We start from the raw sequence: 20,068 nt of genomic DNA, 5'->3' as shown, positions 1-20,068 counted from the left end.
AAAGGAGCTGCCGTTCTACAAATTTATATTTTTGCTAATGGTCATTAATAAAAACACACAAATGTTTTTTCATGCCATTTGCAAGGCGTTCAACATTTCTTCAGGATTGCTATCTTATGTTTATGGGAAGTTTTGCAACTTATGTATACCAGGGCTATAAGCAGGCAGCACAAAGTGGATTATCCTACAGCAACCAGATTTCAAAATGTACATTATTAAAACATGTTTAGACATCGGTCTTATAAAAAGGTATATGCTTTTACCATCTTCAATTACAATTGGTTCTGGATCCATTATAAGAGTCTTTTTTACTCTCCGAAAAGATCTCCTGCTTTTACCATCTTCAATTATAATTGGTTCTGGATCCACGCTTAGAGTCTTTGTTAATCTCAGAAAAGATTTCCCGCTATTATCATCTTCAATTATAATTGGTTCTGGATCCACCTTAAGAGTCTTTGGTAATCTCAGAAAAGATTTCCCACTTTGATCATCTTCAATTATAATTGGTTCTGGATCCACCTTAAGAGTCTTTGTTAATCTCCGAAAAGATTTCCTGCTTTTACCATCTTCAATTATAATTGGTTCAGGATCCATGTTAAGAGTCTTTGTTAATCTTCGAAAAGATTTCCCGCCTGTATCTTCATCCTCTACTTTACAAAGATGAACATCAATTGGCCCCTTCGAGCTCTTTATATGAATCTCTATGCAATCCTGGAAAGAATGCAATGCAAACATGAGTCAAAAACATGCACTTAAAAAAATATAATCAAACAGAGATACATGGAGAAATTTGTAAAAAAAAAAAAAAAAAAAAGTGTAAAGAGAACACAAGAATTAGATCAGTCTTTTTTATGTCATCTGTAGCTCCTAAGTTATTATTCATTTATTTGACAGGTATCAGATCAGGAAATGAAATAAAATCTCTCCATCACAGACACATACAGCAATAAAACTCCTCAGGCCAGTTCATACCATAGAAATGCAGTCCGGAAGAATTCCAGGTACTTTTCTGCATGCGCTTTTATGATGCAGTCCAGTGCACCCCCCACCCCTTCTTAACCTTAGGGCCAGTTCACCAGATGCAGTTCTGTGTGTTTTTTTCTACACTAAAAATGCATGCACAGTGTTTTCCATGTATTCCAATGGCTCTAATTCACACCATGCAGTCAGTTTCCAGTGCAAAAACTTACCAGAAACTGACTGTGTGGTGAGAACGAGAGGCATTTGAATACATGGAAAACACTGTGCATAAAAAAAGCGCACTGAACTGCATCTGGTGTGAACTGGCCCTAAGATAAGGACACGGGTATTCCAGCAGTGCGTTTTAGTACAGTCCAGGAAAAATTTAGCATGTTCTACTTTTTTTTCCTCTAATGCACTGAAACAGAAAGCACTGGTGTGAACTATGCTATTGAAAATGATATAAAGCAACTTTCAGTGCGTTTTTGATGCAGAATAAAAAATGCACTGGACTGCATGTGGTGTGAACTGGCTCCAAGAGTAAATATTAAAACCTCTATTGGGATAGAATTACTGTTAAAAACCCACTTATGGGAGATTACTGTCTAGGTATTTGGTATCAGGCAAAACGAAGTGAGGAGAAATTAAAGCGGGAGTTCACCCATAAACTTTTTTTTACCCGTAGATTGATGCTCATTTTGTCTAGGGGAATCGGCTAGTTGTTTTAAAATCCGAGCAGTACTTACCGTTGTAGAGAGCGATCTTCTCCGCCGCTTCCGGGTATGGGTCTTCGGGAGTGGGCGTTCCTTCTTGATTGACAGTCTTCCGACAGGCTTCCGACGGTCGCATCCATCGCGTCACGAGTAGCCGAAAGAAGCCGAACGTCGGTGCGGCTCTATACGGCGCCTGCGCACTGACGCTCGGCTACTTTCGGAAAATCGTGACGCGATGTATGCGACCGTCGGAAGCCTGTCAATCAAAATAGGAACGCCCAGTCCCGCAGCCCATACCCGGAAGCGGCGGAGAAGATCGCTCTCTACAACGGTAAGTACAGCTTTGATTTTAAAACAACTAGCCGATTCCCCTAGACATAATGAGCAGGAATCTAAGGGTAAAAAATGGTATTTCCGGGTGAACCTCCACTTTAACAGGGATACACATGCTATACAAAACCATTTAATAATAAAAATGTTAAGCTCTTTAGAAAGCAAACAGCCCCCCCAAAAAAAGGAAGAAGTCTGTTCCCTGCCACAACGCTACACAGAAGAGCCCTTACACTGTGTGAAAGCAATGGTCTCTCTGCAGAGATCTGACACAACCCCTGCTGAGGCAGAGCTGGAGCTCTCCAATCAGAAGGAAGCCAGGCAAGCATTTTTATTCCTCTTGCAGTGTAGCTCTGCTGGCACTGCACAGGTTAACTGTTCATTTTTTTTCCTAGGGAAGAGAGAAGAAATATACTTATCTGGTCCTCTCAGCACAATATCGGCCCAGCCCCCCTGTTATTCAGCGGTCTTTAACAGTGGACTGATGTCACCAAGAACAAGCTCCATAGACCAGGAACAGTCCACTACTGGACCATGGGGGAGCGCCTTTTCCAGGCGGATCGAAGGATCGGGTGAGCATATGCTTTCTGTTCACCCCTAGACAAAACAAGCAGTAGGCACAGCCCCAATAAATGGGGGGAAAAAAAAAAAAATCTGCTTAAAAGATTATCTTCAGAGAGATGGTGCGCGCGCACGTGTGAGGAGGAGGCGCGCTCGTAGGTGGTGTGCAGACCTGGGAAGCTGCCGGGGATGAGGACGCTCCACGCCCGCCGATGAGAGAGCTGGACACCGCTGCCCACCCACCGCACGCCACTCGCTGCACGCCGTCGTCCGGAAGCTGGCCCCGGAGACTGGTGTAGCGCGGTAGCGTGGAGGACGGTAACGGCTCTCATAGAGGGGCTAAATCTGCTCCTCACTACATCTCCCATCACGCTGAGCTAGGTGCCTGCACCAGGACCCATAGCGGGTAAGGAAGCTAAGATGGAAGGGAGAAGAGGTAAGAAGTGGAACGCCTGAAGGGAGGCAAAAACCGGCGGGAGTGTAAGAGAGGATGACATCTACCAGCACCCACCACCGCATGTGATAAGGTCGGATCAGATTTATTATTACTGTTACCGCTACACATCTCATAGCAGCATACACACAAAGTCATTTTCTTTTTTTTTTTTTTTTTTTTCTCAAACCTGTGAGTACTCTAAGCCACCTTTAAAAAACGGATCAATTTCCCAGAAGTGCTCAATCTTTGTTAGCAAGCAATGTATAAAGAGATTATAAACATCAAACCTCTAGTCCCCTCTGACTAGTAATCACATCGCTTACAGATTGGTCTGGATAATTTTGAAACCTTCTATACTAACTCCCCACTCGGTATCGAATGTGCCATCTGATTAAAATCTGAACCGGAGTATATAGGAATGCACGCGGGATTGCACATCCGTACGCCTTATCCAGAAGGGCTGAGGTTCTGAGTTATAGGCAAATATGGCATAAAGAGTGCATGGGAGAGTGGCACCCCCCCCCTTAACAGATAAAAACCTCCATTCCAGGACATTACAGGCAAGTGACCCTCAAAAACCGGATAAGCACAGGAAATACTGCGGGCACGTTCCTGGCCTTTCAGGGGCCCCTTTCCCTCAGCAGAGAGAGGGTAGTAATATACCTCTACAGGAAGAAAAATAGAGGGGATTACTCCCCTTGCATAGGCAAAAATGACAAAGGCCTAGGCGAGGATATAGACTCAGAGTGCACGGAACCCTAAAGGATTGTCTGGTAAACCCTATGTGGCCCTTTTCTGTGAGTTCCTTTGGTGTGTGTGTTTTTTTTTTTTTTTTTTTTTTTTTTTTCCTATTTATTTATTTATCTTTTCCCGGGAATTTGACACCTAGCAAACTGACCTTCTGAACCATTCTAAATACGCTAAACATAGACATTGATCACAGGCCGTAAGAAGGACTACCAAAGGGAAACATAAAACGATACGGGGGTGTCAGGAAGTGCATGGCAGTGGCGAAAGGAAAAAAAAGGGGAGGACTAAGGGCCTGAACGGCGCTTAGACAACTAGGTTACTCGATAGGAATTACAGGCGTGTACTGGTAAACATGAGCTGCTCTTGGTCATAATATATCACTATATTACTATACCACCAAGCTGACCGACACAGACATATTACCAAGAAAATACCGTGAAACAGGGAACGGAAAAGAATTTCAATTTACCGTGCGCCTGAGGGGGTTAGCTAGCGATAGTATACATCCCCCACGGGTGTATTTTTTTCTTTTCCTCTTTCTGTGGTTTCCCCTCTCTTCTGGGATTATCTCCTTTCTTTTCTTTATACTCCCCTTTTTTTTCCATCTCTATCCTGGATGGAAGGAAATCTAAATTGAGCTTCCCCTGTTTTGTACAATTATAGGAGAAAAAGAAAAAAAAAAAAAAAAGGGAAAGAAAACGTACCCACCGTGTTTAAACCAGGGGAAGGAAGAAAGGGGGGGAAGGGAAGAGTACCCTACATCAGATAGCCTGACACCACGGAAGGAGGGGATAACTGGGGCAAAACCCAGAGAGGGGGAGTCAGGTAACTATTGTGGCAACGGTAACGGCAGAGGAGACAGAAGAAGATCAACCTGGGGAAGAGAATCAGAAGAAGGGACAATAACATGAGCAGAATGACAAGCAGGTCCACAAAGGGGGGACACCAGACAACCCCAAGTAATACAACTACAACTAGTTCAATTAGACCATTTATGACTAAAGGGGAAAGCCCACGAACTCAGGGTACCCAGGGAACAACAAAGCAACAACAAGCAAACAAAGATAAGAAGCTGGATACTGGAAAACCCCATGGGGGAAACATCAGTGAGACATCTATGGAGTCAAGAGATGAAGGAATTATAGAGCAGGGACATGAAAGTAGTAGGACCGAGGAACAACATACAGATTCGCAGATCGTATCAAAAGGAGTATTGGCAGAGATGTTGCAAAAATTGGAAATAGCGATCAAGAGTGGAATTAAAGGGGAAATACAGAACTTGCGAACAGATCTGGGTCACCTGCTCGGTAGAATAGAAACAATCGAAGATCGAACAGAGAAGCAGGAACAAGAAGTAAAAACACTAAAGGACCAAATAGGTCAAACACAACTACAACAGAGACTTATCCTATATAAGATAGAAGATCAGGAAAACAGAAGTCGGAGACAAAACCTGAGGATAAGGTCAATCCCAGAAGAGAGGGGAGAAGACCTCAGGCAAATAATGCAGAAGATATTTAACCCACTGCTGGAAAAACCAATAGAGGACCCGATAAGGATCGAAAGGGTCCATAGAGTTGGGAACCCACAGAGAGCGAGTTCAGAGCGAACAAGAGACGTTATAATTAGATTCCGACTCTATGAGGACAAAGAAATAGTGTGGAAGAAACTAAGAGGACAATCCCCGATAGTCTTCGAAGGGATAGAGTTACAGATATTCTCCGACCTATCACTTGAGACCCTGGCAAGGAGACGACTGTTAAAACCACTCTTAAAGCGGATGATAGATTTAAACATCAAATATACCTGGGGTTTTCCGGCTTGTCTGGTCGGCACAAAAGATGGAAGATCAGCAACACTGAGATTTCCGGAGGACCTGGAAGAGTTCTGTAAAAAGCTAGATATTCAGTTACCTGATCTACCAGGATGGGGATAGAGGAGTAAAGGACAAGGGAGGAAAATGATGAGTTAAACTATAATAGCTTATTCCCCAATTTTGCTTTGTTCCATGTTTGTTTTATGTTTTTTTTTTCTTTTTTTTTTTCCCCTTATATAGAGATCAGCGGTGGTAGGGGATATATTCATCCCACCCCCCCCCGCTTTAAGATCAGATCGGGGGGGGGGCAATCCCAGGACCCCACCTAGAGGGAACTGGGCCAGACATAGAGGATGGTCCAGAGGTCATTAATTGGCCTAAAGGGGAGGTTGGGGGGGAGGTTGGGGGGGAGGGGGGGGGAGGTGGATGGGGGGGGGTGGGGAGGAGATGGGGACTATCTCACCAGGATAATCAGAAAAGAAAGAAAGAGAAAAATCAAAGATGCCACCAATTAAATGTTTATCGTACAATGTGAAAGGTCTTAACAGCCCAATTAAGAGACATAAAGTCCTTAAGGAACTGAAAAGATATAAAGTAGATATTGCCCTTTTACAGGAAACCCACATTACTTTAGGATCAAATGTTAGACTATACTCCCTAGACTTCCCGACTTGGTACTATGGAGATACCATTTCCAAAAGAGCTAGAGGAATTGCAATTGGTATCTCAAAAAGGACACGGTTCGTATTAACGGAGAGACTGACTGACCCTGAGGGGAGATTCCTCTTCTTAAGGGGAAAACTGGAAGAAATGGAGTGTACCATAGTAAACATATACGCCCCAAATTCTCTACCAATAAAATTTCTCCTGGGAATATTAGGGAAGCTAACAGATTTTGGGAGGGGGAGAATAATCATGGGAGGTGACTTCAATGTATGTATGAACCCAAAAATAGATAAGACGTCCCAGACACCGGGTGCACAGAGTGCTCAGTTAAGAAAGTTAAAAGACACTCTATACAGGAGTCAACTGATAGATGTGTGGAGGGTCTTTAATCCAGATCAACGTGACTATACATTCTATTCCCCGGTGCATGGAACCTATTCAAGGATCGACCACATATTGGTAGATCATAGAACGTTAGAAATAGTGGTCGAGACGAAAATAGAGACCATGACGATATCTGACCACGCCCCAGTTAGCATCTCAATAGAGATCCCAGGAAATCAGGGGCTATCCCAAAATTGGAGATTGAATGAACATCTGTTGGTAGATGAGACTAGTCTAACAAGGGTCCAAAAGGAGCTGGAGGAGTATTTCAGGCTAAACGAATCAGAGGAAGTTTCAGTAGCAACTGTGTGGGATGCACACAAAGTTGTGATAAGAGGGGTCCTGATCTCAGAGGGGGCAAGGAAAAAGAAAGAAAAAAGTCGTAAAAAAGAAAAATTGATAGAAGAGATCTGCGTGCTTGAACAAAAACATAAGAAAATGGCAAAGCAACGAGAAGTGTATATGGACTTGGTTAATAAACGCAACGAACTAAAAGAACTATTAGACCAAGAAACTAGAAGAGACTTCAATTTAATAGCTAGGGAAAGATACCTGTGGGGGAATAAAACAAATAAACACTTAGCAAGGATGGTGCAGAAAAAGAAATCAAAAAATTATATAGATAAAATCAAAAATGGCAAGGGAGAGGAGATGCATACAACAAAAGATATAGCAGAAACCTTCAGAGTATATTACGAAAAACTGTACGCGGTAGAACAAAAGGACGGACAGACAGGGGAAAAAATAAACAAAATTACAAAATTCCTGAAGGAAGCAGGGCTATCAAAAATAAGTGAAAGTGATGCATCTATAATAGATAGGCCAATAACGGAAAAGGAGATTGAGCTGGCACTTGTAGGCTCAGCCTCAGGTAAAAGCCCTGGCCCCGATGGCTTTACCATTTTATATTACAAAAAGTGTAAGAAGATTCTTATTCCAAAATTATGTCAATATTTTAATGGACTGGGTAAAGACTTTAACCTAAGTAGAGAGGCCTCAGAGGCAACCATTACGGTTATCCATAAAGAGGGGAAGGACAGGAGGGACTGTGCAGGGTATCGACCAATATCCTTGTTGAACAACGACATTAAATTGTTCGCAAAGGTTCTGGCCGAGAGAGTCAAACGGGAAATGACAAACCTGATACACCCAGATCAGACAGGCTTTATCCAAGGAAGAGAGGGGAGGGATAATGGCGTGAGAGCATTACTGACAATCCAGAAAATGAAAGCGACGGGGTCCCCAGGTCTACTCTTGTCTATAGATGCAGAAAAGGCATTTGACAGAGTAGACTGGGGACTCATGTTACGCACCCTGGAGGAAATGGGATTCGGCCAAAGGATGAGGGGATGGATTGCGACGCTATATCAGGAACCTTGGGCAAAAATAAGAATAAATGGCAGTCTCTCCCAAGCATTAAAAATGAAAAACGGAACAAGGCAGGGGTGTCCCCTATCGCCACTTCTGTTCGTGCTCTCCTTAGAACCTCTGTTGGCCAGGGTGCGTAACTCCCCTGATATCGTAGGAGTTCAAATAGGAGAGGAAGAATACAAACTCTCTGCGTTTGCAGATGATGTCCTCTTCTATCTGACAAACCCCAAAATTTCGATCCCAAAGCTATTAGACCTATGTACGCAGTACGGAGAAATATCAAATTTTAAAATCAACGAAGCCAAAACCGAAATCCTGAACATAAACATAAACAGGCGGGAAGAGAAGGATCTCAGAATGAAGCACCGATTTTCGTGGGTAAAAGAACTTAAGTATCTGGGTATTTATTTAGCAAAATCAACAAAAAAAATGTACGAGATAAACTTTATCCCCCTGTTAAACGAAATTAAGAAAGAAATAGGGAAGGTGAAAAATAGACCATTATCTTGGATAGGACGAATTAACTATTGTAAAATGGTTATACTTCCAAAAATTACTTACAGGTTTCAGATGATACCTATAAGTCTGCCTGGAATACTTCTCTCAGCTTTAAAGAAACAGATTATGAATTTTATTTGGAAAGACAGGAAACATAGAATTTCTCTCCAGACCCTAAGACAACCCAAAAAAAAAGGGGGACTAGCGGTACCAGATATTAAAACTTATTACGACGCAGTGATGATGGCGAGGGTGGTGGAGTGGGCCAGAGCCAGTAAAGAAAAAAGGTGGGTCAAAATTGAAAACGAATTGTCAAAAACAAGGTTGGACAAGATCATTTGGAACCCGCCCCAATTTAGGGCACTTGATAAGAATACACATGAGATAACAAAAAATGCACTAAAAATTTGGGACACATTATATAAAAAATTAGAAAAGGAATATAACTCACCCTTATTAGCATTAAAAAATAATGATTATTTTGCACCGGGTAAAACACAGATTGGAGGAAATTGGATAAAAAAGGATACTATCCAATTAAGAGATGTAATTAAAGACGGGCACCTAATGTCACTACAAGAATTAAAAAAGAGAAAAAATGATATAGAAATTAACGAGTGGAGGTATCAGCAGCTAGACCACTTTATTCACACCCTGCCACACCCAATAAGGTCAGGGGAACAACTGACCGAACTAGAAAAAATATGTACAACGGAGAGGGTTAAGGGATCTATATCAAAACTATACAAGATCTTGCTGAAAGTGGACGGGCGAATGATTCCTCCATTCGTTGAAAAATGGGAGAGGGAACTTGGGTCACAAAGAGATAGGGTCACAATAGATAAAATGTTGACTCTGGTACACTCCTCGGCGGTAGACAGTCGTACCGCGGAGATGAGTTATAAATGCATCACTGGGTGGTATATGACACCAGACAAACTATCTAAATTTAGAGATGGACAAACGGGAGACTGTTGGAGGGGATGTGGTCAACTGGGAAACATGGCCCACCTATGGTGGAAGTGCCCAAAAGTTGTGGAATACTGGGAAAAAATCCTGGGGTGCATAGAAGAAATCACAAAGGTGAAAATCAAGATGGACCCCTGGGTGGTACTGTTCCATGGGGGAGAGGAAGGAATTAAAAAATACAGAAAAAGCTTGGAGCCACACCTACTGAATGCAGCCAAGAGGCTAATACCAAGAAAATGGCAGGAGGTGGACTGCCCTTCTATGTGGGAATGGATTGACTCAGTGGAAGAAACATATAGAATGGAAGAACTGAGAGAGGGACTGGAAGGCAATAACATAGCACAAGATAAGAAATGGGATAACTGGCGGATTTTTAAGAAATCTTGGAGCTATGCTGAAAAATTAAGGGAGGAGAGCTAAGATAACACCTCAAAAAAAGGGAAAAAAAAAAAAAAAAAGAAGAGGGAAACCTCGGTGGCATCAGAGATTAACTCAAGATTAATTATGGTGAGATAGGGGGATGAAGGGAGGGGATAGGGAAGGGGGGGGGAGGGGTGGGGAAGAGGATACAAATGTAACTCTCAAATCCCATATTATTAAAAAAAAAGAGAAAAAAAAAAAAAAAAAAAAAAAAAAAAAAAAAAAATATATAATAGTATAAATATCGAAAAAAGTAAATGAATAAATAAATAAAGCAAATAAATGGTAAAGAGTTACACTAATGATGCGAAACCAAAATTAGAGACGCTAAGGGCTGGCAAACGGAACATGAGCGTATATACGCATACTCGATGAGGTTGGAGTCTGAAGTGTAATAAAAAAAAAAAAAGTAAAAAAAAAAAAAAAAAAAAAAAAAAAAAAAAAAAAAAAGATTATCTTCAGTCAGTTAAAAATATAATAATTTAAAGTCAGCAGCTACAAATAATGTAGCTGCTGACTTTTAATAAAAAGACACCTACCTGGCCAGTTCTTCGCTGGTCTTCAGGTCCCTGGCATCGACATCTTGGATGTGGGAAGCTCGCTGGGACTGCCTACAGCTTCACAGTCAGCTTCCCACTGCAAAGTTGTGCTGCGCTTTGTGAAGAGACTCACAGTCTTCTGGGATCTGCGACTTGTCCCAGGAGGTGTAAATGCCCAGACACCCCCCCCCCCAAAAAAATGTGGGGGCGGTGAGGATTAGAAAAAGCAGAACTTCCCTGTTAGGTTACATATACCCAGTGAAGTGACTGGCCTCAGGTGATGCACAGAGATGAAACAAATCTTCCTACATAAATGTATAAAGCTTGTCTGAGCTGTCTGAACAAAAAAAAAGGGGTGGAGAGCTGAAGTCACACTCTGCAGAGCTCACCAAGGAGAGCTATGAGAGCCGATTGGAGGGAAGAAACACCCCCCCCCCCCACACAGGAATTGACCCGAGTCTGTCAAATCAGCTGAAGCTCCCTCCCCTGTCACCATTTTTCTCTGGGTGTCAGGAAAACTTGTCAGAAGTGATTCATGCAGATAGCAGAGGAACAAAGCAGCAGACAGAAAGGACACTTAATTCTCTGGTGAGAAGTACACACTATAGAGGTATATGCTTTGTTTAGATTTCATGTCTGAGCTTTAGTGAGTGAGTGAAAAACTTATATAGCGCAACACATGCAAACTGAATCGCCTCTGGTTCACAACAACTTAAAGCTTTGCTTAATGCAAAGTTATATGTTTGAGACCACTGCATCCATACAGAGAACAAGGGCGGCAGCTGCTGACAGGGGACAGGCTTTGGCCACTTTCTGAAGAAAGCACACTGTACGATAATCGGATACCATTTGTTTGGAATGCATTTAGCAGATTTCAACTGAAAGTTCCAGCTTTATATGCCATAACCCACAGCAACCAATTAGTAATAATTCTGTTGAAGCAAACAAGGTAAAGTCTGATTGAATGAATGCTTTGGAGTACTGGAAAAAGGCACATGTGACTAACCAGAGAACATTTAAAGGTAAGTATGCCTCAAATGATGAAAACAATAAATAAGTATGTGTGTGTGATGGTGTGCTAGAATTGGGATTGACGGTAGACACTTTCATCATTTTCAGAAATAGCCCAGCAAAGTCAGCCTCCATACTTCTCACATGGCAGACTCGCTTTATGGAAGCCAAAACTGATAGTCTTGGATGAAAATGTTAGCTGCCTGGCTTTCAAACTATAAAAATGAGCCAAAACTAGCTTGCAGATAAATGTTCTGACTTGCCCGATTTGCACGCTTTTTTCAGGTCAGAGACTTGAAGTACCGAAATGCAAGTTACAACCAGGCAACTAGCATTTTTAGAACATGGTCACTCGTGGTAGCCTCCATCTTTTCTATCACAAAGACCTTACTTTAAATTGCAGTCATAAGGTACTTGCCTCCCTGGGAGCTGGAACCTCCAACTTGGTTTCCTCTGGGGCTTTCACAGCGATGACAATCTTCTCCTGGTAGTCTTCAATTCTGTGGAGGTCTTGGTAAGTTACATAGGCCAATGTGTGTGTTTATTAAGGATAATAAACTTCAGGAATCGGCCCCAGGACTTTCTGAGGAATCAAACACTGAGGGAAAAAATAAATGAAAACTAGCACATGGTACTTCCTAGGCTTGTAGCAGGAAATGCTGTCTGACATAATGCAGTTTCTGTATAGTCATGAATACATCTAGCTATTGCATACAATTCAGTCCGATATAAGAGTTGTGCCAACATGCCCAAACTGCTGACATTTCATTCATGTATTGTAAGGCCCCTTTCACATGGGATGGATCCGCTCAGCAGGAGATCGCTCTGTTGATCTTCACTGAGCCGGCGGATGACAGGTCTGTCTCTGCTCACTGAGCAGGGAAGGACCTGTCAGAGGCCTGCTGATTTCTATGGGAAAAAAAAAAAATCGGACAAAAACAGACACCATGTCCGTTTTCTTCAGATCCCATCCGATCCACCAGACGGATGGTGAACGTATCGCCATACGTCTGTTATGAGCGGATCTTTCAAACCCCATACAGAGAAATGTCCCTTTATCCATTTCTAAGCATTCTAATCTTAGGAAAAAGTCTGTGTTTAATCCACAGTGTAATGATAACAGGCATCTTGATGTTTTTAAGAATATGGTGTGCAGTGACCTCAAGGGTCTTCGGATCAAGAAGGTCCGGGATACACAACACATCAAACGTGGTATTAGGTCATTGGAACAAAGAAATTAAATAGTTATCCGCTCCGGATAAGGGTGGGGGTATAGTGGTGCTCAGTAATTTATACTATCAGGAAGAGATGACCAGACTTTTGAGCGATCGTAATACATACCCATTATTAAGAGGTGACCCGATGGTACAGTTTAGGAATGAGTTGCATTCTTTGATCGAGGGTGGTAAAAGTGAGGGGATTTTAAATAATGAGGAGGCCTCCTACTTTGACCCTTTTTACGGTCGTACACCCATTATTTATTGCTTGCCCAAACTACATAAGGATTCAGAACGACCACCGGGTCGTCCGATTGTCAATGGTATTGACTCAGCGACATCCCGGTTGGGACAATATCTGGACTTTTTCCTTCAGTTTTTAGTATGCAAGATGAAAGCTTACCTGCGTGATACTAAACAAATCATTCAGATATTGGAAACTTTATCATCATGTACATCTAATACCATTTTGATAACCGCAGATGTCGGATCCTTATATACTGTCATTGATCACGAGGCTGCTTTAGCCTCAGTTTCATGGGCATTGACAGGTACCGATTTGAGTAGCCAACATATTCAGTTTCTTTTAGATGGTCTTAATTTTTGTCTTCTAAAAAAATGACTTTCGGTTTAATAAGGACTTTTATTTGCAGCAGTGTGGAGTTGCGATGGGCGCTCGTTTTGCTCCCAGTGTGGCCAATTTATTTATGGCCCACTGGGAGGAAGATGTAGTGTTCCACGACCAACTGCCACAACTCCTTTGCTACAAAAAGGATATTGACGATTTGGTAATGGTATGGGAAGGAGATATGTCCAGTCTCCAACTGTTTATGGACAAGTTGAATACTAAATGACAAGAACATTGTACTCACTTGGACAGTGGCCTATGACCAGATTACTTTTTTAGATCTTGAGATTTTTAAAAAAGATAATAAGCTGCATAGTAGGAATCACTTTAGGACCACGGATCGTAAAGGTTATATACCCCTCACCAGTTGTCATCATAGGATCTGGTTGTGTAATATCTTGAGAGGGCAGTTTGTCAGATTACGTGGAAATTGTACATCCGAGGTGGACTTCCTCTCGCAGTCACAAGTATTAGCCAAAAGGTCTGTACAAAAGGGTTAATCACAGCCCTCTATTCATCAAGAAATTGAAACAGTGAGGGCTATGGACAGGAGTACCATCATTGCAGATAAACCAGTTGGCTCTAGTGTTAAAACGGAGTTCCACCCAAAATTGGAACTTCTGCTTAATCCACTCCTCACCCCCTTACATGCCACATTTGGCATGTAATTTTTTTGGGGGGTTAGTGGGGGCTTCAGGAGGAGTGGGACTTCCTGTCCCACTTCCTCCTTCCGCCGAGGGGCATCGTAGGCGAATAGCTTAATCGCCTACAGGGAGGGGCTGCAGTAGGCGATCGCCTTGGACACATGACAGGTCCCATGCGATCGCCTGTCCAATGAGAGAGCGCAGCGCCGATCGCGCAGTGGGTGCCCGGCCGTGAAGCCGAAAGCCGTCACGGCCAGGTGCCCACACTTAGAATGAAGACGCCGGCCGGCGAGGGGGGGGAGAGGAGTGGAGCCCCGGTCGGCGCGTCGCTGGAACGTGGAGCAGGCGAGTGTGTGTTTATTAAAAGCCAGCAGCTACACTTTTTGTAGCTGCTGACTTTTAATAAACACAAAAAATGCCTGGAACACCCCTTTAAAAAGAGACTATGAGTGGGTGCAAGATGGTTTTAGATTTTAATATACAACATAAAAAATTCGAGAGAATTGTAGCCAAACATTGGCCCATTTTGAAGGGAGATGCGATTTCGGGCCCTGTTCTTCCAGACCGCCCTCAGTTTATTTACAGAAAAGCACCTGCCCTGAGGGACACTATTGCCCCTGGGGTGATTGATCCTCCTATTATTGCTCAGCCTAAGAGATTTAATTTTCTATCAGGTTTTTACGCCTGCAGTCGTTGTGCGACCTGTAGGCATGCAAAAAACAATATTAAAAAACGTAAAACATTCAGCTCCTCTGTTACACATGTTGAATATCCTATTAAACAGCTTATTACGTGCACCACCATAGGGGTGGTATATATGCTCGAATGTGAACTACAGAACATGGGGCGCACCGCTCGTGCACTCCACGTACGTGTGGGTAAACACATTAGCAACATCAAAAGAGTGGTGAAGATGCCTAACGCCTCTCGACACTTTAGAAAATACCATCAACGTGACCCCAAGGGTTTGAAATTTTTGGGGGATTGAGAAGGTGTCCAAACACTGGAGGGGTTGACATTTTATCTGTCAATTAAGCCGCCACGAATCATATTGGATTTTTTAGATCAAAGTTGCATTCCCTGCAGGCTTGAATGTGGAATTCGATCTAAATTGTTTTATTTCTGATAGATTTATTATGCGGCTTATTAGATTTTATAAATTAAAAAATTGCTTTAATAATTTTTTAGAAAATCCAAATATATATTGGGTAATATTTTATTGTAATAATTTTACTATAATAATTGTATTAATTATTTAATAATTATTATTTTATCTGTATGTAATGTATCATATATATATTATGTTATCAGTGGCGATCGTGGATGACGTCCTCTTTAAATGTAAAAATTTTTTTACAAGTATGCACAGTGGTGCAGATGAGCATATTTTAATATATTCATTTTTCAGGGACCGATACCAAGCATTTGCCCGAGTACTTGTACTCGGGCAAATTCTCCCGATACTTGTACTGTCGGCGGTGATCAGTGCGTGGGGAAGTTACAAGCACTGATCACCGCTGTATAGATTTCAAAATAATTTCTCCGCTTCTCTCTACACCCCTCCCCCCGCGCGGCTTTCAGCTGCTTTAAAATCAGCGGTGATCAGTGCTTGTAACCACGCACACACACACACACACACACACACACACACACACACAATCAACGCTGACTGTCCCGTGTCTTCCTCCAGCCCCCCTCCGTTTTGCTGCAGTCTGTCTCCCTCCCGCCGTGTATCCCGCCAGGTTTCTCTTCCCTTCCGTGCTCCTCCTCCACCCCTGGAAATGTCAGGATGGAGAGTGGGGTAGGAGCCGGTAAATCCGGCTCCTTACTGCTCCGAATGGACAGAGTCAGTGATCACTGACTCGGTCTATTCACATAACTGAAACATTGTAACCTGTGTTTACAATGTTTCAGTTTATGAATGAAGAGAAGACGCTGTCTTCTCTCCTTTCATTTTCATTTGCAGCTGAGAAAGGGACAGGGGAACATGTGTCCCTAGTCCCTTTCCCTGCCTCAAAGGGAAGATGTCAGAGGTCTGTTAAGACCCCTGATATCTCACCAAAGCCCCCTCAACAGGGCTGAAAAAAAAAAAAAAAAAGAATAAAAAAAAAAAAAAAAAAAAAAAAATATAGAAAAAAAAAAAAATAAAAAAAAAAAAAAAAAACACTAACACGCCCCCCCCCTTAAAAAAAAAGAAAAAAAAAATTGGAAAGAAATTAAAAACAAATTGATAACCACTTAAGCCCCGGACCAATATGCTGGCTAAAGACCCAAGGTGTTTTTACAGTTCGGGACTGCGTCGCTTTAACAGACAATTGCGCGGTCGTGCGACGTGGCTCCCAAACAAAATTGGCGTCCTTTTTTCCCCACAAATAGAGCTTTCTTTTGGTGGTATTTGATCGCATCTACGGTTTTTAGTTTTTGCGCTATAAACAAAAATAGAGCGACAATTTTGAAAAAAAAAAAGAGATTTTTTAATACAGCTTACCTGTAAAATCTTTTTCTTGGAGTACATCACGGGACACAGAGCGGCATTCATTACTATATGGGTTATATGGAGTACCTTCAGGTGTAGACACTGGCAATCTCAAACAGGAAATGCCCCTCCCTATATAACCCCCTCCCATAGGAGGAGTACCTCAGTTTTGTAGCAAGCAGTATGCCTCCCAAAATGGTCCTCAAAAAAGAGGGGTGGGAGCTCTGTGTCCCGTGATGTACTCCAAGAAAAAGATTTTACAGGTAAGCTGTATTAAAAAATCTCTTTTTCTTTATCGTACATCACGGGACACAGAGCGGCATTCATTACTATATGGGATGTCCCAAAGCAATGCTTACAATGAGGGGAGGGAGAACATCTCCAAGACAAAAGGATTTAATTTAGAGATATACTCAAATCATAATAAATCCAACTTAGTTGAGAAAAATAATTTTAAATTTTAAATTTAACTCAAAAAAGAGGAGCCCCCGGAATCCGAGGGTCTCAAACTGCAGCCTGCAGCACTGCCTGCCCGAAGGCAGTATCAGTATTCCTTCTTACGTCCAACTTGTAGAATTTTGTAAACGTGTGGACAGAAGACCAGGTTGCCGCCTTGCAAACTTGAGCCATAGAGATCTGGTGGTGTGCTGCCCAGGAGGCGCCCATGGCTCTAGTAGAATGAGCCTTTAATGATACTGGAGGAGGCAACCCTTTCAAGCCGTAGGCCTGAGTGATTAATTGCTTAATCCACCTAGAAATGGTAGACTTTGCAGCTGCCTGCCCCTTCTTGGGCCCATCCGGTAGAATGAACAGCACATCTGTTTTCCGGATCTTCTTTGTAGCTTTAAGATAGGCCTTCATGGCCCTGACAATATCCAAGGTATGCAGCAACCCTTCCTTTCTGGAAGTAGGTTTAGGGAAGAAGGATGGTAATACCAAATCCTGGTTCAAATGAAAACTGGATATGACCTTCGGTAGGAAGGAAGGATGAGGGCGGAGAACGACCCTGTCCTTATGAAAAACAAGATATGGTTCCTTACAGGATAAGGCCGCTAGCTCCGAAACTCTTCTTGCGGAAACTATGGCAACCAAAAATACTAACTTCCTTGTCAGTAGAACCAAAGGAATTTCAGCCAACGGCTCAAACGGTTGTTTCTGTAAACTTGACAGAACAAGATTTAAATCCCACGGACAAAGCGGGGATTTAACTGGAGGTCTAATACGTAAGACCCCTTGAAGGAAGGTCTTAACCAGCGAGTGGGTGGCCAGCGGCCGCTGAAACCACACTGACAGAGCAGAAATCTGTCCTTTGATTGTGCTTAATGCCAATCCTTTATCCACTCCTAGCTGGAGAAAACTTAATACTCTATCGATGGTAAATTTGCGAGAAAGCCATCGCTTGGACTCACACCAGCCTACATAGGCCTTCCAGACCCTGTAATAAATCACCCTAGAGACCGGTTTCCTGGCTCTGATTAGGGTAGAGACTACTTTCTGAGACAGACCTCTACCCCTGAGAATCAGGGATTCAGCTTCCAGGCCGTCAAATTTAGATGCCGTAAGGCAGGGTGGAGGATCGGACCTTGCGATAGCAGGTCTGGCCGTAGAGGAAGAGTCCAAGGGTCTCCCACTACCATCTTTAGGATGAGTGAGTACCATGCCCTTCTGGGCCATGCTGGAGCTACCAGGATGACTGGTATGTGTTCCACCCGGATCCTGCGCAGCAGGCGGGGTAGTAACTGGAGCGGGGGAAACGCATAAAGAAGTTTGAACTGATGCCAAGGGCAAACCAACGCATCGGTTCCGCAGGCCATCGGATCCCTTGAGCGGGATATGAACCTGTCTAGTTTCTTGTTGAGTCTCGATGCCATGATATCCACGTCCGGCACTCCCCATCTTTGGCAGAGTGCTTGAAAGACTTGTGGATGCAGAGACCATTCCCCCGGCCATAGAGTCTGGCGGCTTAAGAAGTCCGCCTGAAAGTTGTCCACTCCTGGAATGAATATTGCCGATATGCAGGGCACATGCGCCTCTGCCCATAGGAGAATCAAGCTCACCTCTCTCTGAGCGGCTTGACTCCTGGTTCCCCCTTGGTGATTTATGTATGCCACGGCCGTGGCATTGTCTGATTGAATTCTCACCGGGAACCCCTGCAATTTTGACGTCCAAGCCCTGAGGGCTAGTCGAGCAGCTCTGAGCTCCAAGATGTTGATGGGCAACTGCTTCTCTGGCTTTGCCCAAGTACCTTGGCGAGTGCAACCATCCAAAATTGCTCCCCAGCCCGTCAGGCTGGCGTCTGTGGTCACTATCTTCCAAGCCACTGGGCTGAAAGACTTCCCCTTCAGTAGATTCTGAGGGTCTAACCACCAACACAGACTTTGTCGGACTCTTGATAAGAGCGGCAACGGGATATCCAAGGCCTGTGGCCTTCTGCTCCATGCTGACAGGATGGCTGCCTGTAGGATGCGAGTGTGGCTCTGGGCGTATGGTACCGCCTCGAACGTGGCCACCATCTTGCCTAGTAACCTCATACATAGGCGAATAGTCGGTTCTTTCTTGCTTAGAACCAGTAGGATTAATTCCTTGATGGCTTTTACCTTCCTCAGAGGTAGGAACACTCCTTGTTGTTCTGTGTCTAATCTCATGCCGAGATATTCCAACTGCCTTGTGGGCTGGAAAGCTGACTTTTCTCGATTTAGGACCCAGCCGAACCTCTCGAGGTATTGGACCGTGAGGGCCACTGCTCGCTCCAAGCCGGGAGACGAGTGGTCTATGACTAGGAGGTCGTCCAGGTATGCTAGGATCGTGACCCCTTGGATCCTTAGCTTGGCTAGGATCGGAGCTAGGACCTTCGTGAACACCCGGGGGGCCGTAGCCAACCCGAAGGGAAGCGCCACGAATTGGAAGTGACGCGAAGCCACCATGAAGCGTAGATATCTTTGATGTGGCTGATAAATTGGAACATGAAGGTAGGCATCCTTTATGTCTATGGACGCCATGAAGTCGTCCTTCTGGAGTGTGGCAGCTGCTGACCGCACGGATTCCATCCGAAATGAGCGGATCTTTAGATATGCATTTACCATCTTTAGGTCCAAAATTGGCCTGACATCTCCATTGGATTTTGGATGATGAATAGGTTGGAGTAGAAACCCAGCCCCTGTTCCAGGACTGGCCGGAATCCGAGGCGGATCGTTTGGAATCCTCGACTCCTGGAAATGAGGAGGAGGAAACCTTAGGAAATCTAATTTGTAGCCTGTGGCCACGGAAGACCGTACCCACTCGTCGGGAATGCTGGCTTCCCAAATCTCTGAAAAGAGTCGCAGCCTTCCCCCCACCTTCGTGGGTGGGGGCGCCCCTTCATAAGGTTGGCTTGGGGGCTGGTTTTGCTGGTTTGCGAAACCACTGCCTTTTGCCTCTAACAGCCTGTCCTTGTGATCTGCTGTTGAAGCCGAAGTTTGCTTTTGCAGGAGGCCGTCGATACTGCTTGGCATTAGAGGGCCCCTGCCCAGGGGAATACTGTCGTTTAAACGCAGGCCCCTGAACCTTCTTCTTAGTTGGCAAGAGAGTACTCTTGCCGTTTGAAATGGTCTGAATGTATTTATCTAGGTCTTCTCCGAAGAGTCGTCCTCCATGGAAGGGGAACCCTACCAGGAGCTTCTTGCATGGGGGCTCAGCCTCC

The 20,068-nt window shown here is 43.7% G+C and overlaps 1 protein-coding gene across 1 annotated transcript in view; it reads right to left on the bottom strand.

Annotated features, from left to right (window-relative positions):
* Nucleotides 1-20,068, bottom strand: part of E2F6 (E2F transcription factor 6) — a 53,144-nt gene that overhangs the window by 7,233 nt on the left and 25,843 nt on the right. Inside the window, exons 5-6 of the mRNA XM_040348579.1 lie at nucleotides 11,843-11,957; nucleotides 264-711 (exon numbers count right to left, since the gene is read on the bottom strand). Of these exons, the coding sequence (XP_040204513.1) occupies nucleotides 264-711; nucleotides 11,843-11,957 (563 nt within the window). The remainder of the gene's footprint in view (nucleotides 1-263; nucleotides 712-11,842; nucleotides 11,958-20,068) is intronic.

This window comes from Rana temporaria, chromosome 4 (genome assembly GCF_905171775.1).
Source record: "Rana temporaria chromosome 4, aRanTem1.1, whole genome shotgun sequence".
NCBI classification, from domain to species: domain Eukaryota; kingdom Metazoa; phylum Chordata; class Amphibia; order Anura; family Ranidae; genus Rana; species Rana temporaria.
This window is presented reverse-complemented; position numbering and strand designations above follow the sequence as displayed.